A 14,158-nucleotide genomic window follows, 5' to 3' on the forward strand; every position below is an offset into this window, starting at 1 on the left:
GACATGGGTCTCTAAGGAGCACAGGTCCTTCCCCAGGTCCTCTGGGCCCTGAGTGCCTCACAGATGCCTTATTGACTCTGAGGGATTCCACTACAACAGGTTCGGATCCCCCGTGCCGTGTAGCCCAGGCGGCCACTCTACGTCTGTCCCCCAGCAAAGGGCCAGTTCCCTCAGACTTCCCTAATGAAGTCCTGAAGACAATTCCTGTCATCAACATGCAGTTGAGATGACCAGAAACCTCAGATGCCATCTCAAGAGACCCAGGCTGTCTCTGTCCCAAGGGTCTGGGGAAAGAGGGCCCTGGGGGAGGAGGGTCCCTGGGGAGGAGGGTCCTGGGGGAAGAGGGCACCAGGTCACCCACGGCTTACAGGGATCCCGCTGCCCACTGCCCTATGGCTGCCTCTCAGCCTAGTCCTGGCTGGCCTCCATCCAGCATGCTTGTGAATCTAATGATAAAGAGAGGAAAGACGGCAGGAACCCCCAGGGCCATGCCTAGAGAAAGAGCACCGTGTCAGCTCACAGTGCGGGAAGGTGCGAGAGGGCACAAAGGGTTAGACACCCTGGAGAGAGGACAAACCTGGCTGTATGCTAGGGAAGGACCTCGCGGCTTTCCCATGGATTTGCTGGAAATTAATGCAAATGATTCAACCTTTTTTGAATTTATAATGCACACTGTAAGTAGGGATATCAATACAAGATACAACTGAAAACAGCAAAAAGATATAGGGCACAGTTTACCAAAGACAAAGAAAACCTGAAAAACTATTTCAGAAGCCACAGAACTAAGTGATGGTGGAAAAGTAGAGTTGTTAAAAATAAGAGCAAATGGAGAAGGACTGGAACTGCACGTTTAACATTTTCCCTGGACAGTAAGAATCAACAGACAGATAAAGTCCTCATGAAATTTAAGTTTAAAATGCTGAGCTATGAAAGCTGGGCCTGAAGAAATCGTACCACAGAGGAAAACGCCTCCATGGCGAAAGGTCTAATTGGCAAAACTGACGGAGACCAAAGAACGGATCTGGTGAATGAATTTTTAGTGTACGGAGACCAAAGAACGGATCTGGTGAATGAATTTTTAGTGTACGGAGACCAAAGAACGGATCTGGTGAATGAATTTTTAGCGTACGGAGGCCAAAGAACGGATCTGGTGAATGAAGTTTGCACAGAAAGAATTCAACTTGGTGAAAACAATTTCAACGCAATAAAACATGTATAATACCTTGGAGGTATTTTAAATGCGGTGTCAAGAAAGTTGATGAAGGAATAGGTTTGCTGGAGTTAACTTTGAATCACAGATTTGCAGTGAAAATATATTAGCAATTTGTCACGTTGTTAATAACCACACCAAAACGTACAGTGTTAGACCCCAGACAGCTGGGTGGGTAGACAATGAGGAGGAGAGGAGAGAAGCAAACACCTTTGTCTCACTAGGAGACACCCTGCTAGTGAACTCCCTCCGTGTGTCACACTGTGCTGCGTTCTCTCCCCTCCCACGTCTCTCTCCGCTGTCTCCATCTCTCTTTCTCCCTTTCCCTCTCTGTTCTCCTCCCTACTCCTCACCGCACAATAACGCCCTAAGTTGGAAATAAGACCATGTTTTTAAAGCTGAAGAATGAGACACAGAGGGAGGCGAGGCTGGGATTGCATTGAGCCCGTTTGCTGGGAGCAGCGTGGGGGTCTCAGGGTAGGTGACGGGAAGACATTTCCTGAATAAGTGACTTGACCTTCTGAGCTCATCGAATCACGGGTCTGGGGGTGCTGTGGCTTTTGTCCAGGACGTTCCTCCCCTGGAGCCCCGGGGTCTTCCCGTTATGGTCTCTGACTCTGTAACTGCCCCTGTTCTCTGTGCTTAAGCGTGTGTTGGCATGTTAACATCCACTTTTTCATATCTTTCAGCTAAGTGGCACTTTGCAAACTAAATTGGTGCTTGGTAGCATATTTTTAGAACTCCAGAGTCTAAAATCAACTACAGCCAAAAATATTTATCTCCCACGTTTCCTTGGAAAGGTATTCATTTAATCTATGGCTATCAATCTTAAGGAAAATTGCAATTTTTCTCATGAGTGTGGACTACAGACACTAATATTTATCATAATGATAATGTGATAGATGTCTATAGGGATGTTTGCAAATACAAAATTGTTTATGAACAGGAAATTATAGTCACATCAGTTTTTGTTACAATTACACATTTAATAGTTATAATTATATAATCAGCTAATTTGAAGTTATTTACAGCCTATTCAATTTTTATTGCTTAGTCTATTTCATGGTTAGCTGAGGGTTTTAATTATTAGTAATTAAAGTTTTTAAGGTTTAAAGACCGAATGATTCATAAAACATGGGGAATATTTCCTACCACCACCCCATCTAAAACTAGAGACACCATTTAAACGTTGAAGTAGTCTCTTCCCAAAACAGATCAATACAGTGTCTTGTAGAGAGAGTAGGTGATTATTCAGTCTTCACTGGTAATGATTATTTGAAACAACAGCCTCTGCATGTGAGATATAATCTTTCTGCGAGGAGAAGCCGGGCAGCTGTGGCACGACCTCCAGCACCAGACAGGCCTTGGGTTCAAGGATCTGCTCTGGGCTTTACCAGCTTTGAGCCAGTAACAGGCTCTTGCTCCACCTCCTCATGCTACACGGAAAATGGACACAATCACAGCACTTTGTTAGTTTTCTGCGGCTGCAGTCACAGAGGACCACGGACCTGGCCACGGTCACAGAGGACCACGGACCTGGCCGCGGTCACGGAGGGCCACGGACCTTGAGGACCACAGACCTGGCCGCGGTCACGGAGGGCCACGGACCTTGAGGACCACAGACCTGGCCGCGGTCACGGAGGGCCACGGACCTGGCCACGGTCACGGAGGGCCACGGACCTTGAGGACCACAGACCTGGCCACGGTCACGGAGGGCCACGGACCTGGCCGCGGTCACGGAGGGCCACGGACCTGGCTGCTTAAACAGCAGAAGTTTATGACCTAGAGTTCTGGAGGCAGGAGTCCACGTCGAGGTGCCTGCAGGCGGCTCCCCGGCCTCCCTCCCAGTTCCTGTCACTGCTGGCGATCTTCCCAGGCCCCAGCCTAGAGAAACCCCACCCTGATGTCTGCCTTCCCATCGAGACGGCCTTTGCCTGCCGGGCATGACTCTGTGCAAACTCTTCTTTCTAGAGGAACACCAGCTATATTGAATTAGGGTCCCCTGTACTCCAGGGCAATCTCATTGTAACCAATTACACTTGCAGAGACCTTAGTTCCAAATAAGGTTACATTCTGAGGTCCTAAAGGTCAGGGTGTAAACACATGTTTTGGGCAACGCACAGTTCAAGCCATGGCAAACACCTGAGTCAGATGATTGATCAGAAAATCAGAGGAGACAGTGGCTAAGGATGACTTAGCCTTGCCTCCAACACATGGCTTTAGCTGTTACTATCACCTCTCTACTGGAAGGAATTTCTCACAGTTGTCTGAATTATGGTGTATGTTAGTTTTGACAGAAGCTATGACGCTACTCAGAAATACATCACTGAAATGTCGTATGCCGGATGGATCAGAAGCTCTTGTGTCAAACGTGGGCGTCTGGGTCAACCACAGTAGTTGCCAGAGGCCTTGCAGAATAACCGAAACGGGGAACTGGCTTTACTACCACGTCTCAGCAGCAGAGAAACAGCATGCAGAGCAGATGGCAGGCACAGGGGCTTCCCTTACAAGTGCCCACGAAAACAAAAACAACAGAAAAGAGGCCATTGCTGTGGATTGTTGACAAGGCCCTTTGGAAACGACAGTGATCTGGGTAACTTCTGGTTGCTAAGCTTTCAAGTTTTAAAAAACCAGTCCCTGTAGAGGTGCAAAAACTGTGAGAAAAAGGTTTCCTGTTCAAGGCACAGACGTTCCTCAGTGGACCGAGAGGTTGCTAGAAAAATGAAGGTTTGCTAGAATGTTGAGTTTCTATTATTGGGAAGATGAGAAACAGCCTGGAAGATGGCCTTAGGGTGGGAAAGTCGTGGATAATCCATAGACATGTGGCGTCGGGTGATGTTTGGGGGCTCGGATAATCCATACATGTGTGGTATGGGGTGGTGCCAGGAGGCTTGGATAATCCATGCGTGTGGTATGGGGTGGTGCTGGGGGCTTGGCCAGTGAGGAGCTCTGAAGGCCGGGGTGGAGGGTGAAGGTGAAGGCAAAGGAGACTGCAGGGGTCATCCTGGCAGAGGGCAGGGCTGGCTATAGCAGGAGCGTGCACAGGTTGTGTTGGGCTGAGCCTGGCACTCAGGGAGAGCAGAGGCCTAGTAACTGTGGCCTCTATTTGCAGGTATTCTGGGCATGGCCCTGGGGGCCCAGCCTGGGGCTGCAATGACTTTTTATAGTGTTTGCTGTTATTTTTAACACTTTCTATATAAAATGAACAATTATGCATTAAAAATGAAGTGATGCTCAAGAAATTTGGTTCTCAAGAGCAGCAAGGTGAGTGGCAGCAGCAAGGCGCAGAGCTGGTTCCTCGGGGCTAGGGACGTGGACCAGCTGCCCCACCCGAGGCAGCCTTGAGGGGTTCTTTCTGCAGACAGCACTCTCACAGGGCAGGAACTCTCAGGTTCTCTCAGGTTCGGGTCTGAGTCTTTCAACAGCAGCGCCATTTTTACCATGAAAGTTCAACTTTCAATTTCTGCCCTCAAGGGAGGAAATAAAACTGAGGAATAAAACTTTTCATTCATGGATGACCTTTTTTCTCTGAGAAACCTTTAGAAGAATCTTTACTCCTAACAAGAGACTACTTCAATGCAATCACTTAATGTTAGAAAAGTATTCCATATTGCTGAATCTTCATCCACAGATACCTGACACCACCTAAGGTGTACAAATGATCACTCCACTTTCATTATTTAAAGCATAAAGAATGATCTGGAGAGTCTAAGACGTTGTACAAAATAGCTCTGAGATCAATGCCTTTGAGATACCAGTAACCTATGTTAGCTTTAGGAAAATAAAGCAGCTTCACTGCAACCATGTCCAGAGGAAAGGAGATTGTGTTGTGTCTAAGTAACAGTCAAAAAATGAAGGACTTACCACCTGCAAATCACCGTCGAGGTGAGACCTGCCAAGCCTCCAATCAGCAGAGCAGCCAGTGAGATGGAGACCCAAGTCGCCCGAGGGAGCCTCCCGGAGTCTGGGGCACAGAAAGAGGCCTGGTTAGAAGAACCTTCCAGGGCCTGGGCAAGCCACGTTGTCCTGCCTGAGTCTGGGCCACACCCTGTCCTGGGCCAGCTGCCTTCACCCCACAGCACGATGTACAGAAGGAGGGAGGGAGGGAGGGAGGGTCATTTATCTGCCCAGAAAAGCCATAGACCGTTAAGTCCAGAGCCGAATGGGACGTGGGGAGAGCCAGCAGGGGACACAGGGCAGAGAAGCTGGCTCGCTCTCTATGGCAGCCTCACTGTGGGCTTGGCATGGACGCTGTCCTGCAGGACAGAAAGTACACCTCGCTGCCCAAACCAGGGAGGACTCTCAGTGCCCTCTGAGTGGACCGCAGGACCCAGGGAGCCCTGTGGGGCCTTTGACCGGGGCAGGAAAGTAGGACAAAGTGGTCTGTAGGGGATGTGGTGTAACACCATGAGGTTTTGCCCTTGGCTGCATTTTATTTTTCCCAGACGCCTCCTAGAGGTGAAACTGTGGTCGAGGGAAGGTGGTCTGCACCTTGCAGAGCTGGAGCCCTGGGGGCACAGGGGCACGGGATGGCAGCAGATTTTGGAGCTCATGCTGGGTTTCATCAGCCCATTCCAGAAATAAACCGAACAGGGTCAGTGTGAATCAGACAGAGAAGTGCAGAAGGCCCTGAAGACGGGACAGAGGAGAGAGGCAGCCCGGGAGCCGGCCCCAGAGCATCTGGTGAGGGGCCTGAGGAAGTGCCTCCCACCTGGACCTGTGTCTTCGTCTGAAAAAGCCAGGGACTGAGTAAGGGCTCCTGGGTCCGGCCCTTGGCTTCTATGCTCTCTGCAAGGAGATACCAGTCTGGGGCCAGTGCGGCTTTGAACTCAGACCTCCTTTGACCACAGTTTTATTACTGACTTTTCTGTTTAGGTGCCCATTCGAGGTGGCCAAGGAGAAACCCAAGATGAAATGAAAACTGACTTTTAAATAAGAACTTAAATACTACCAATCAGTGTTTTTTTTAAAACAAACATGGGTCGCCCTGGATAAATATCATCACGTGTGGTTGAAGAAAGGCTCTGGGGCTAAGGGAACGCGTTCAGGCACCAGACGAAGGCAGTGGCTGGGGGAATTGGGTGCTTGGTTTGGTTCTAGTTCTCACACTGGATTTTTTAAAGTCAGTGATGAATGCGTCTGTGGGTGGCGGCAGTTCCCTGTGCCACTTAGCGCCTGGGCATGATTTGCAGGTATGTCTCATTTCCAGCCCAGACACAGGTAGTGTCCATGACTGTCTTCCTAGCATGAGTCTTGGACACTCAGCAAGTATTTGGTGGACACAAGAATGAATGAATAAATCCTAAATGCACATCCTGACTGTTTCTCCAAAACGATCCTGTCCTTTTAGCTTTTGCACCTCATGACTTTTCCTCCTGGGCTCCTCTAACCATCCTCCCGCCTCCAGGATCTCCTTCCTGCCACCTCTCACAGACGCAGGAGAGTCTGCAGGGCAACCTGAGCACACCGGCCTCCTGCTAAAAGTCCGTGGAGAGCAGAGCAGCTTGCTGGCCGTGGGACGCCGCTCCTCCCACATCCGGAAAGAGGCTGGGTTCATGTTCTCACCCCCATGGCTACTACAGGTGGGGGCTCCGCCTGTGCTGCTGGGGCTGGCTGTGCGGGGAAAGCTGAGCCGATCGAGGCCTGGGTGGGGATTCCAGGTAAGCACAGACCAGGTGAGGGCAGTCAGGACAGCGCAGCCATGGAAATTCGTTCTGGAATTGATGTTTGACATTTCTGGGAGGGGGATTCACCCTTCCTGCTGGATTTGGTTCTGAGAAACTTGGGCTAGAGGTTTTCAGGGGCCACCTGTGGAACCTCAAAAACTGGCAAAGCCAAGCATCTGACATCAGAGCCTTGAGTAAGAGGAGGAGCCACGTGCTGGGCCATGGCGAGCATCTGATTGAAGCCCACCTCACACCAGCAAACGGCAGACGCACAGCAGGGACGTAAGCAGCTCCATGTCTACCCGAAAGTGAAATGAGCCCGGGCCAAGGAAAGGCCAGATGCCGCACAGCAGAAACTTTTCCTTTATTCTTTGCTCCAAACTTTTCTTTCTTGGCATTTGCAATTTCAAGAACCAGTAACTGCGCCTGGAGCCAGATTTAAGGCTGTGTGTTGCTGGGGGATTCCCGGCTGAGACAGGCCCCGAAGCCCCTGTATGTCCTACGGGGGCATCGCCAAGGTCACAGCTGTTGCCAGAGTGGCTTCCTGACCTCTTCAGTGCCACTCCAGGGAGCCCTGGAGTTCTCTGCTGTGGGCGTGGGTGTGGGTGCCCCCTCTTGTGGGGCTGGGCGAGGGGGGATTCCCTGAGGCTGGGTGAAGGCCTTCCAGGGCCTTTGGAAAGAAAGGGTATCGGGTTTTGGCAGGCCCTGGGCAGACAGAGGGCATTGGGATTTTGGAGCATTCAGGTCAGAATAATGACTGGGATGGTTAATTTTATGTGTCCACTTGACTGGAGCACAGGGGCCCAGATTAGACATTATTCCTGCTGTGTTTTTGAGATAGGTTCTGGAAGGGATCGGTACTGGAATCTGTGGTCTGAGAAAAGCAGACGGCTCTCCCCAACATGGGTGGGCCCTGTCCCATCCTTTCAGGGACCCAGTAGAGCAGGAAGTGGAGGGAAAAGGACTTCACTTCTCTTTTCCTGACTTGCTGCTTGAGCTGGGACATCTCATGGCAGCTTCGTCTGCCCTCAGACTGGAACTACTCCGCCAGCAACGCTGGGGCTCCAGTTTGCAGACAGCAGATCCTGGGACTCCTCAGCCTCTCTAATTCCATGACCAGTTCTGCAGGATAGAGATGCTTTCACATATCTATACATAGAGCTAGATGCACATCTAAAACTGCGTCTGTGTATGGGTGTCTACCGCTGTATTTACATCTATACCAAATCTATACTGTGTCTATATCCAAACTTTTTTGTTGTTGTTGTTGTTGTTGTTGTTGTTGTTGAGACGGAGTCTCGCTCTGTCATCCAGGCTGGAGTGCTGTGGCCGGATCTCAGCTCACTGCAAGCTCCACCTCCCGGGTTCCCGCCATTCTCCTGCCTCAGCCTCCCGAGTAGCTGGGACTACAGGCGCCGCCACCTCGCCCGGCTAGTTTTTTGTATTTTTTAGTAGAGACGGGGTTTCACCGTGTTAGCCAGGATGGTCTCGATCTCCTGACCTCGTGATCCGCCCGTCTTGGCCTCCCAAAGTGCTGGGATTACAGGCTTGAGCCACCGCGCCCGGCCCTATATCCAAACTTATATAGGGATAGCTACACCTGAATCTATTCTATACCTATGTGTAAATTTATATTTTTATATCTGCATCTGTACCTAAGTCTAAAACTATATCTATATCCATAATCAATATCTATATCCAAATCTAAATTGGTATAACTATATCCATGTCTACATTTTTGTTATCTATATGTATGTCTAATTTATGTGAATCTATGCATGTATGTATATCTCAATCAATATCCATATATATTTAAATCGATATCTATATCTAAATCTATACAACGACATCTGCAAACTGTGTCTCTGTGAACGTTTCTAATCTAGAACGATTTCTGTACACACATCTACAAACTGTGTCTCTGTGGATGTCTGTGTCTAATCTAGAACGATTTCTGTACACACATCTACAAACTGTGTCTCTGGATGTCTCTGTCTAATCTAGAACGATTTCTGTACACACATCTGCAAACTGTGTCTCTGTGGATGTCTGTGTCTAATCTAGAACGATTTCTGTACACACATCTACAAACTGTGTCTCTGTGGATGTCTGTGTCTAATCTAGAACGATTTCTGTACACACATCTACAAACTGTGTCTCTGGATGTCTCTGCCTAATCTAGAACGATTTCTGTACACACATCTGCAAACTGTGTCTCTGTGGATGTCTGTGTCTAATCTAGAACGATTTCTGTACACACATCTACAAACTGTGTCTCTGGATGTCTCTGTCTAATCTAGAACGATTTCTGTACACACATCTGCAAACTGTGTCTCTGTGGATGTCTGTGTCTAATCTAGAACGATTTCTGTACACACATCTGCAAACTGTGTCTCTGGATGTCTGTGTCTAATCTAGAACGATCTCTGTACACACATCTGCAAACTGTGTCTCTGGATGTCTGTGTCTAATCTAGAACGATTTCTGTACACACATCTGCAAACTGTGTCTCTGTGGATGCCTGTGTCTAATCTAGAACGATTTCTGTACACACATCTACAAACTGTGTCTCTGTGGATGTCTGTGTCTAATCTAGAACGATTTCTGTACACACATCTACAAACTGTGTCTCTGGATGTCTCTGTCTAATCTAGAACGATTTCTGTACACACATCTGCAAACTGTGTCTCTGTGGATGTCTGTGTCTAATCTAGAACGATTTCTGTACACACATCTACAAACTGTGTCTCTGGATGTCTGTCTCTAATCTAGAACGATCTCTGTACACACATCTGCAAACTGTGTCTCTGTGGATGTCTGTGTCTAATCTAGAACGATTTCTGTACACACATCTGCAAACTGTGTCTCTGGATGTCTGTGTCTAATCTAGAACGATCTCTGTACACACATCTGCAAACTGTGTCTCTGGATGTCTGTGTCTAATCTAGAACGATTTCTGTACACACATCTGCAAACTGTGTCTCTGTGGATGTCTGTGTCTAATCTAGAACGATTTCTGTACACACATCTACAAACTGTGTCTCTGTGGATGTCTGTGTCTAATCTAGAACGATTTCTGTACACACATCTACAAACTGTGTCTCTGGATGTCTGTGTCTAATCTAGAACGATTTCTGTACACACATCTGCAAACTGTGTCTCTGTGGATGTCTGTGTCTAATCTAGAACGATTTCTGTACACACATCTACAAACTGTGTCTCTGGATGTCTCTGTCTAATCTAGAACGATTTCTGTACACACATCTGCAAACTGTGTCTCTGTGGATGTCTGTGTCTAATCTAGAACGATTTCTGTACACACATCTGCAAACTGTGTCTCTGGATGTCTGTGTCTAATCTAGAACGATCTCTGTACACACATCTGCAAACTGTGTCTCTGGATGTCTGTGTCTAATCTAGAACGATTTCTGTACACACATCTGCAAACTGTGTCTCTGTGGATGCCTGTGTCTAATCTAGAACGATCTCTGTACACACATCTGCAAACTGTGTCTCTGTGGATGTGTCTAATCTAGAACGATCTCTGTACACACATCTGCAAACTGTGTCTCTGTGGATGTGTCTAATCTAGAACGATCTCTGTACACACATCTACAAACTGTGTCTCTGGATGTCTGTGTCTAATCTAGAACGATCTCTGTACACACATCTGCAAACTGTGTCTCTGGATGTCTGTGTCTAATCTAGAACGATTTCTGTACACACATCTGCAAACTGTGTCTCTGGATGTCTGTGTCTAATCTAGAACGATTTCTGTACACACATCTGCAAACTGTGTCTCTGTGGATGCCTGTGTCTAATCTAGAACGATTTCTGTACACACATCTACAAACTGTGTCTCTGTGGATGTCTGTGTCTAATCTAGAACGATTTCTGTACACACATCTACAAACTGTGTCTCTGGATGTCTCTGTCTAATCTAGAACGATTTCTGTACACACATCTGCAAACTGTGTCTCTGTGGATGTCTGTGTCTAATCTAGAACGATTTCTGTACACACATCTACAAACTGTGTCTCTGGATGTCTCTGTCTAATCTAGAACGATTTCTGTACACACATCTGCAAACTGTGTCTCTGTGGATGTCTGTGTCTAATCTAGAACGATTTCTGTACACACATCTGCAAACTGTGTCTCTGGATGTCTGTGTCTAATCTAGAACGATCTCTGTACACACATCTGCAAACTGTGTCTCTGGATGTCTGTGTCTAATCTAGAACGATTTCTGTACACACATCTGCAAACTGTGTCTCTGTGGATGCCTGTGTCTAATCTAGAACGATTTCTGTACACACATCTACAAACTGTGTCTCTGTGGATGTCTGTGTCTAATCTAGAACGATTTCTGTACACACATCTACAAACTGTGTCTCTGGATGTCTCTGTCTAATCTAGAACGATTTCTGTACACACATCTACAAACTGTGTCTCTGTGGATGCCTGTGTCTAATCTAGAACGATCTCTGTACACACATCTACAAACTGTGTCTCTGTGGATGTCTGTGTCTAATCTAGAACGATTTCTGTACACACATCTACAAACTGTGTCTCTGTGGATGTCTGTGTCTAATCTAGAACAATTTCTGTACACACATCTACAAACTGTGTCTCTGGATGTCTCTGTCTAATCTAGAACGATTTCTGTACACACATCTGCAAACTGTGTCTCTGTGGATGTCTCTGTCTAATCTAGAACGATTTCTGTACACACATCTACAAACTGTGTCTCTGTGGATGTCTGTGTCTAATCTAGAACGATTTCTGTACACACATCTACAAACTGTGTCTCTGGATGTCTCTGTCTAATCTAGAACGATTTCTGTACACACATCTGCAAACTGTGTCTCTGTGGATGTCTGTGTCTAATCTAGAACGATTTCTGTACACACATCTACAAACTGTGTCTCTGGATGTCTCTGTCTAATCTAGAACGATTTCTGTACACACATCTGCAAACTGTGTCTCTGTGGATGTCTGTGTCTAATCTAGAACGATTTCTGTACACACATCTGCAAACTGTGTCTCTGTGGATGTCTCTGTCTAATCTAGAACGATCTCTGTACACACATCTACAAACTGTGTCTCTGGATGTCTGTGTCTAATCTAGAACGATTTCTGTACACACATCTGCAAACTGTGTCTCTGTGGATGTCTGTGTCTAATCTAGAACGATTTCTGTACACACATCTACAAACTGTGTCTCTGTGGATGTCTGTGTCTAATCTAGAACGATCTCTGTACACACATCTGCAAACTGTGTCTCTGTGGATGTGTCTAATCTAGAACGATTTCTCTACACACATCTACAAACTGTGTCTCTGTGGATGTGTCTAATCTAGAACGATTTCTGTACACACATCTACAAACTGTGTCTCTGTGGATGTCTTTGTCTAATCTAGAACGATCTCTGTACACACATCTACAAACTGTGTCTCTGGATGTCTGTGTCTAATCTAGAACGATTTCTGTACACACATCTGCAAACTGTGTCTCTGTGGATGTCTGTGTCTAATCTAGAACGATTTCTGTACACACATCTGCAAACTGTGTCTCTGGATGTCTGTGTCTAATCTAGAACGATCTCTGTACACACATCTACAAACTGTGTCTCTGGATGTCTGTGTCTAATCTAGAACGATTTCTGTACACACATCTACAAACTGTGTCTCTGTGGATGTCTCTAATCTAGAACGATCTCTGTACACACATCTGCAAACTGTGTCTCTGTGGATGTCTCTGTCTAATCTAGAACGATCTCTGTACACACATCTACAAACTGTGTCTCTGTGGATGTCTCTGTCTAATCTAGAACGATCTCTGTACACACATCTACAAACTGTGTCTCTGTGGATGTCTGTGTCTAATCTAGAACGATCTCTGTACACACATCTGCAAACTGTGTCTCTGTGGATGTCTCTAATCTAGAACGATTTCTGTACACACATCTACAAACTGTGTCTCTGTGGATGTGTCTAATGTAGAACGATTTCTGTACACACATCTACAAACTGTGTCTCTGTGGATGTCTCTAATCTAGAACGATCTCTGTACACACATCTGCAAACTGTGTCTCTGTGGATGTCTGTGTCTAATCTAGAACGATCTCTGTACACACATCTACAAACTGTGTCTCTGTGGATGTCTCTGTCTAATCTAGAACGATCTCTGTACACACATCTACAAACTGTGTCTCTGTGGATGTCTCTGTCTAATCTAGAACGATCTCTGTACACACATCTGCAAACTGTGTCTCTGTGGATGTGTCTAATCTAGAACGATCTCTGTACACACATCTGCAAACTGTGTCTCTGTGGATGTGTCTAATCTAGAACGATCTCTGTACACACATCTGCAAACTGTGTCTCTGGATGTCTGTGTCTAATCTAGAACGATCTCTGTACACACATCTACAAACTGTGTCTCTGTGGATGTCTCTGTCTAGTCTAGAACGATCTCTGTACACACATCTGCAAACTGTGTCTCTGTGGATATCTGTGTCTAATCTAGAACGATCTCTGTACACACATCTGCAAACTGTGTGTCTGTGGATGTCTCTGTCTAATCTAGAACGATTTCTGTACACACATCTGCAAACTGTGTCTCTGTGGATGTGTCTGTCTAATCTAGAACGATTTCTGTACACACATCTGCAAACTGTGTGTCTGTGGATGTCTGTGTCTAATCTAGAACGATCTCTGTACACACATCTGCAAACTGTGTGTCTGTGGATGTCTCTGTCTAATCTAGAACGATCTCTGTACACACATCTGCAAACTGTGTCTCTGTGGATGTGTCTAATCTAGAACGATTTCTGTACACACATCTACAAACTGTGTCTCTGTGGATGTCTGTGTCTAATCTAGAACGATCTCTGTACACACATCTGCAAACTGTGTCTCTGGATGTCTCTGTCTAATCTAGAACGATCTCTGTACACACATCTGCAAACTGTGTCTCTGTGGATGTGTCTAATCTAGAACGATCTCTGTACACACATCTGCAAACTGTGTCTCTGTGGATGTGTCTAATCTAGAACGATCTCTGTACACACATCTGCAAACTGTGTCTCTGGATGTCTGTGTCTAATCTAGAACGATCTCTGTACACACATCTGCAAACTGTGTGTCTGTGGATGTCTCTGTCTAATCTAGAATGATTTCTGTACACACATCTGCAAACTGTGTCTCTGTGGATGTGTCTGTCTAATCTAGAACGATTTCTGTACACACATCTGCAAACTGTGTGTCTGTGGATGTCTGTG

The 14,158-nt window shown here is 46.5% G+C and overlaps 1 protein-coding gene across 1 annotated transcript in view; it reads right to left on the minus strand.

Moving 5' to 3' along the window:
* Window positions 1-14,158, minus strand: part of TPO (thyroid peroxidase) — a 112,428-nt gene that overhangs the window by 9,484 nt on the left and 88,786 nt on the right. Inside the window, exon 14 of the mRNA XM_045369899.3 lies at window positions 5,075-5,174. Coding sequence (XP_045225834.2) covers window positions 5,075-5,174 — 100 coding nt within the window. The remainder of the gene's footprint in view (window positions 1-5,074; window positions 5,175-14,158) is intronic.

This window comes from Macaca fascicularis, chromosome 13 (genome assembly GCF_037993035.2).
Source record: "Macaca fascicularis isolate 582-1 chromosome 13, T2T-MFA8v1.1".
In the NCBI taxonomy this organism is placed as follows: Eukaryota; Metazoa; Chordata; class Mammalia; order Primates; family Cercopithecidae; genus Macaca; species Macaca fascicularis.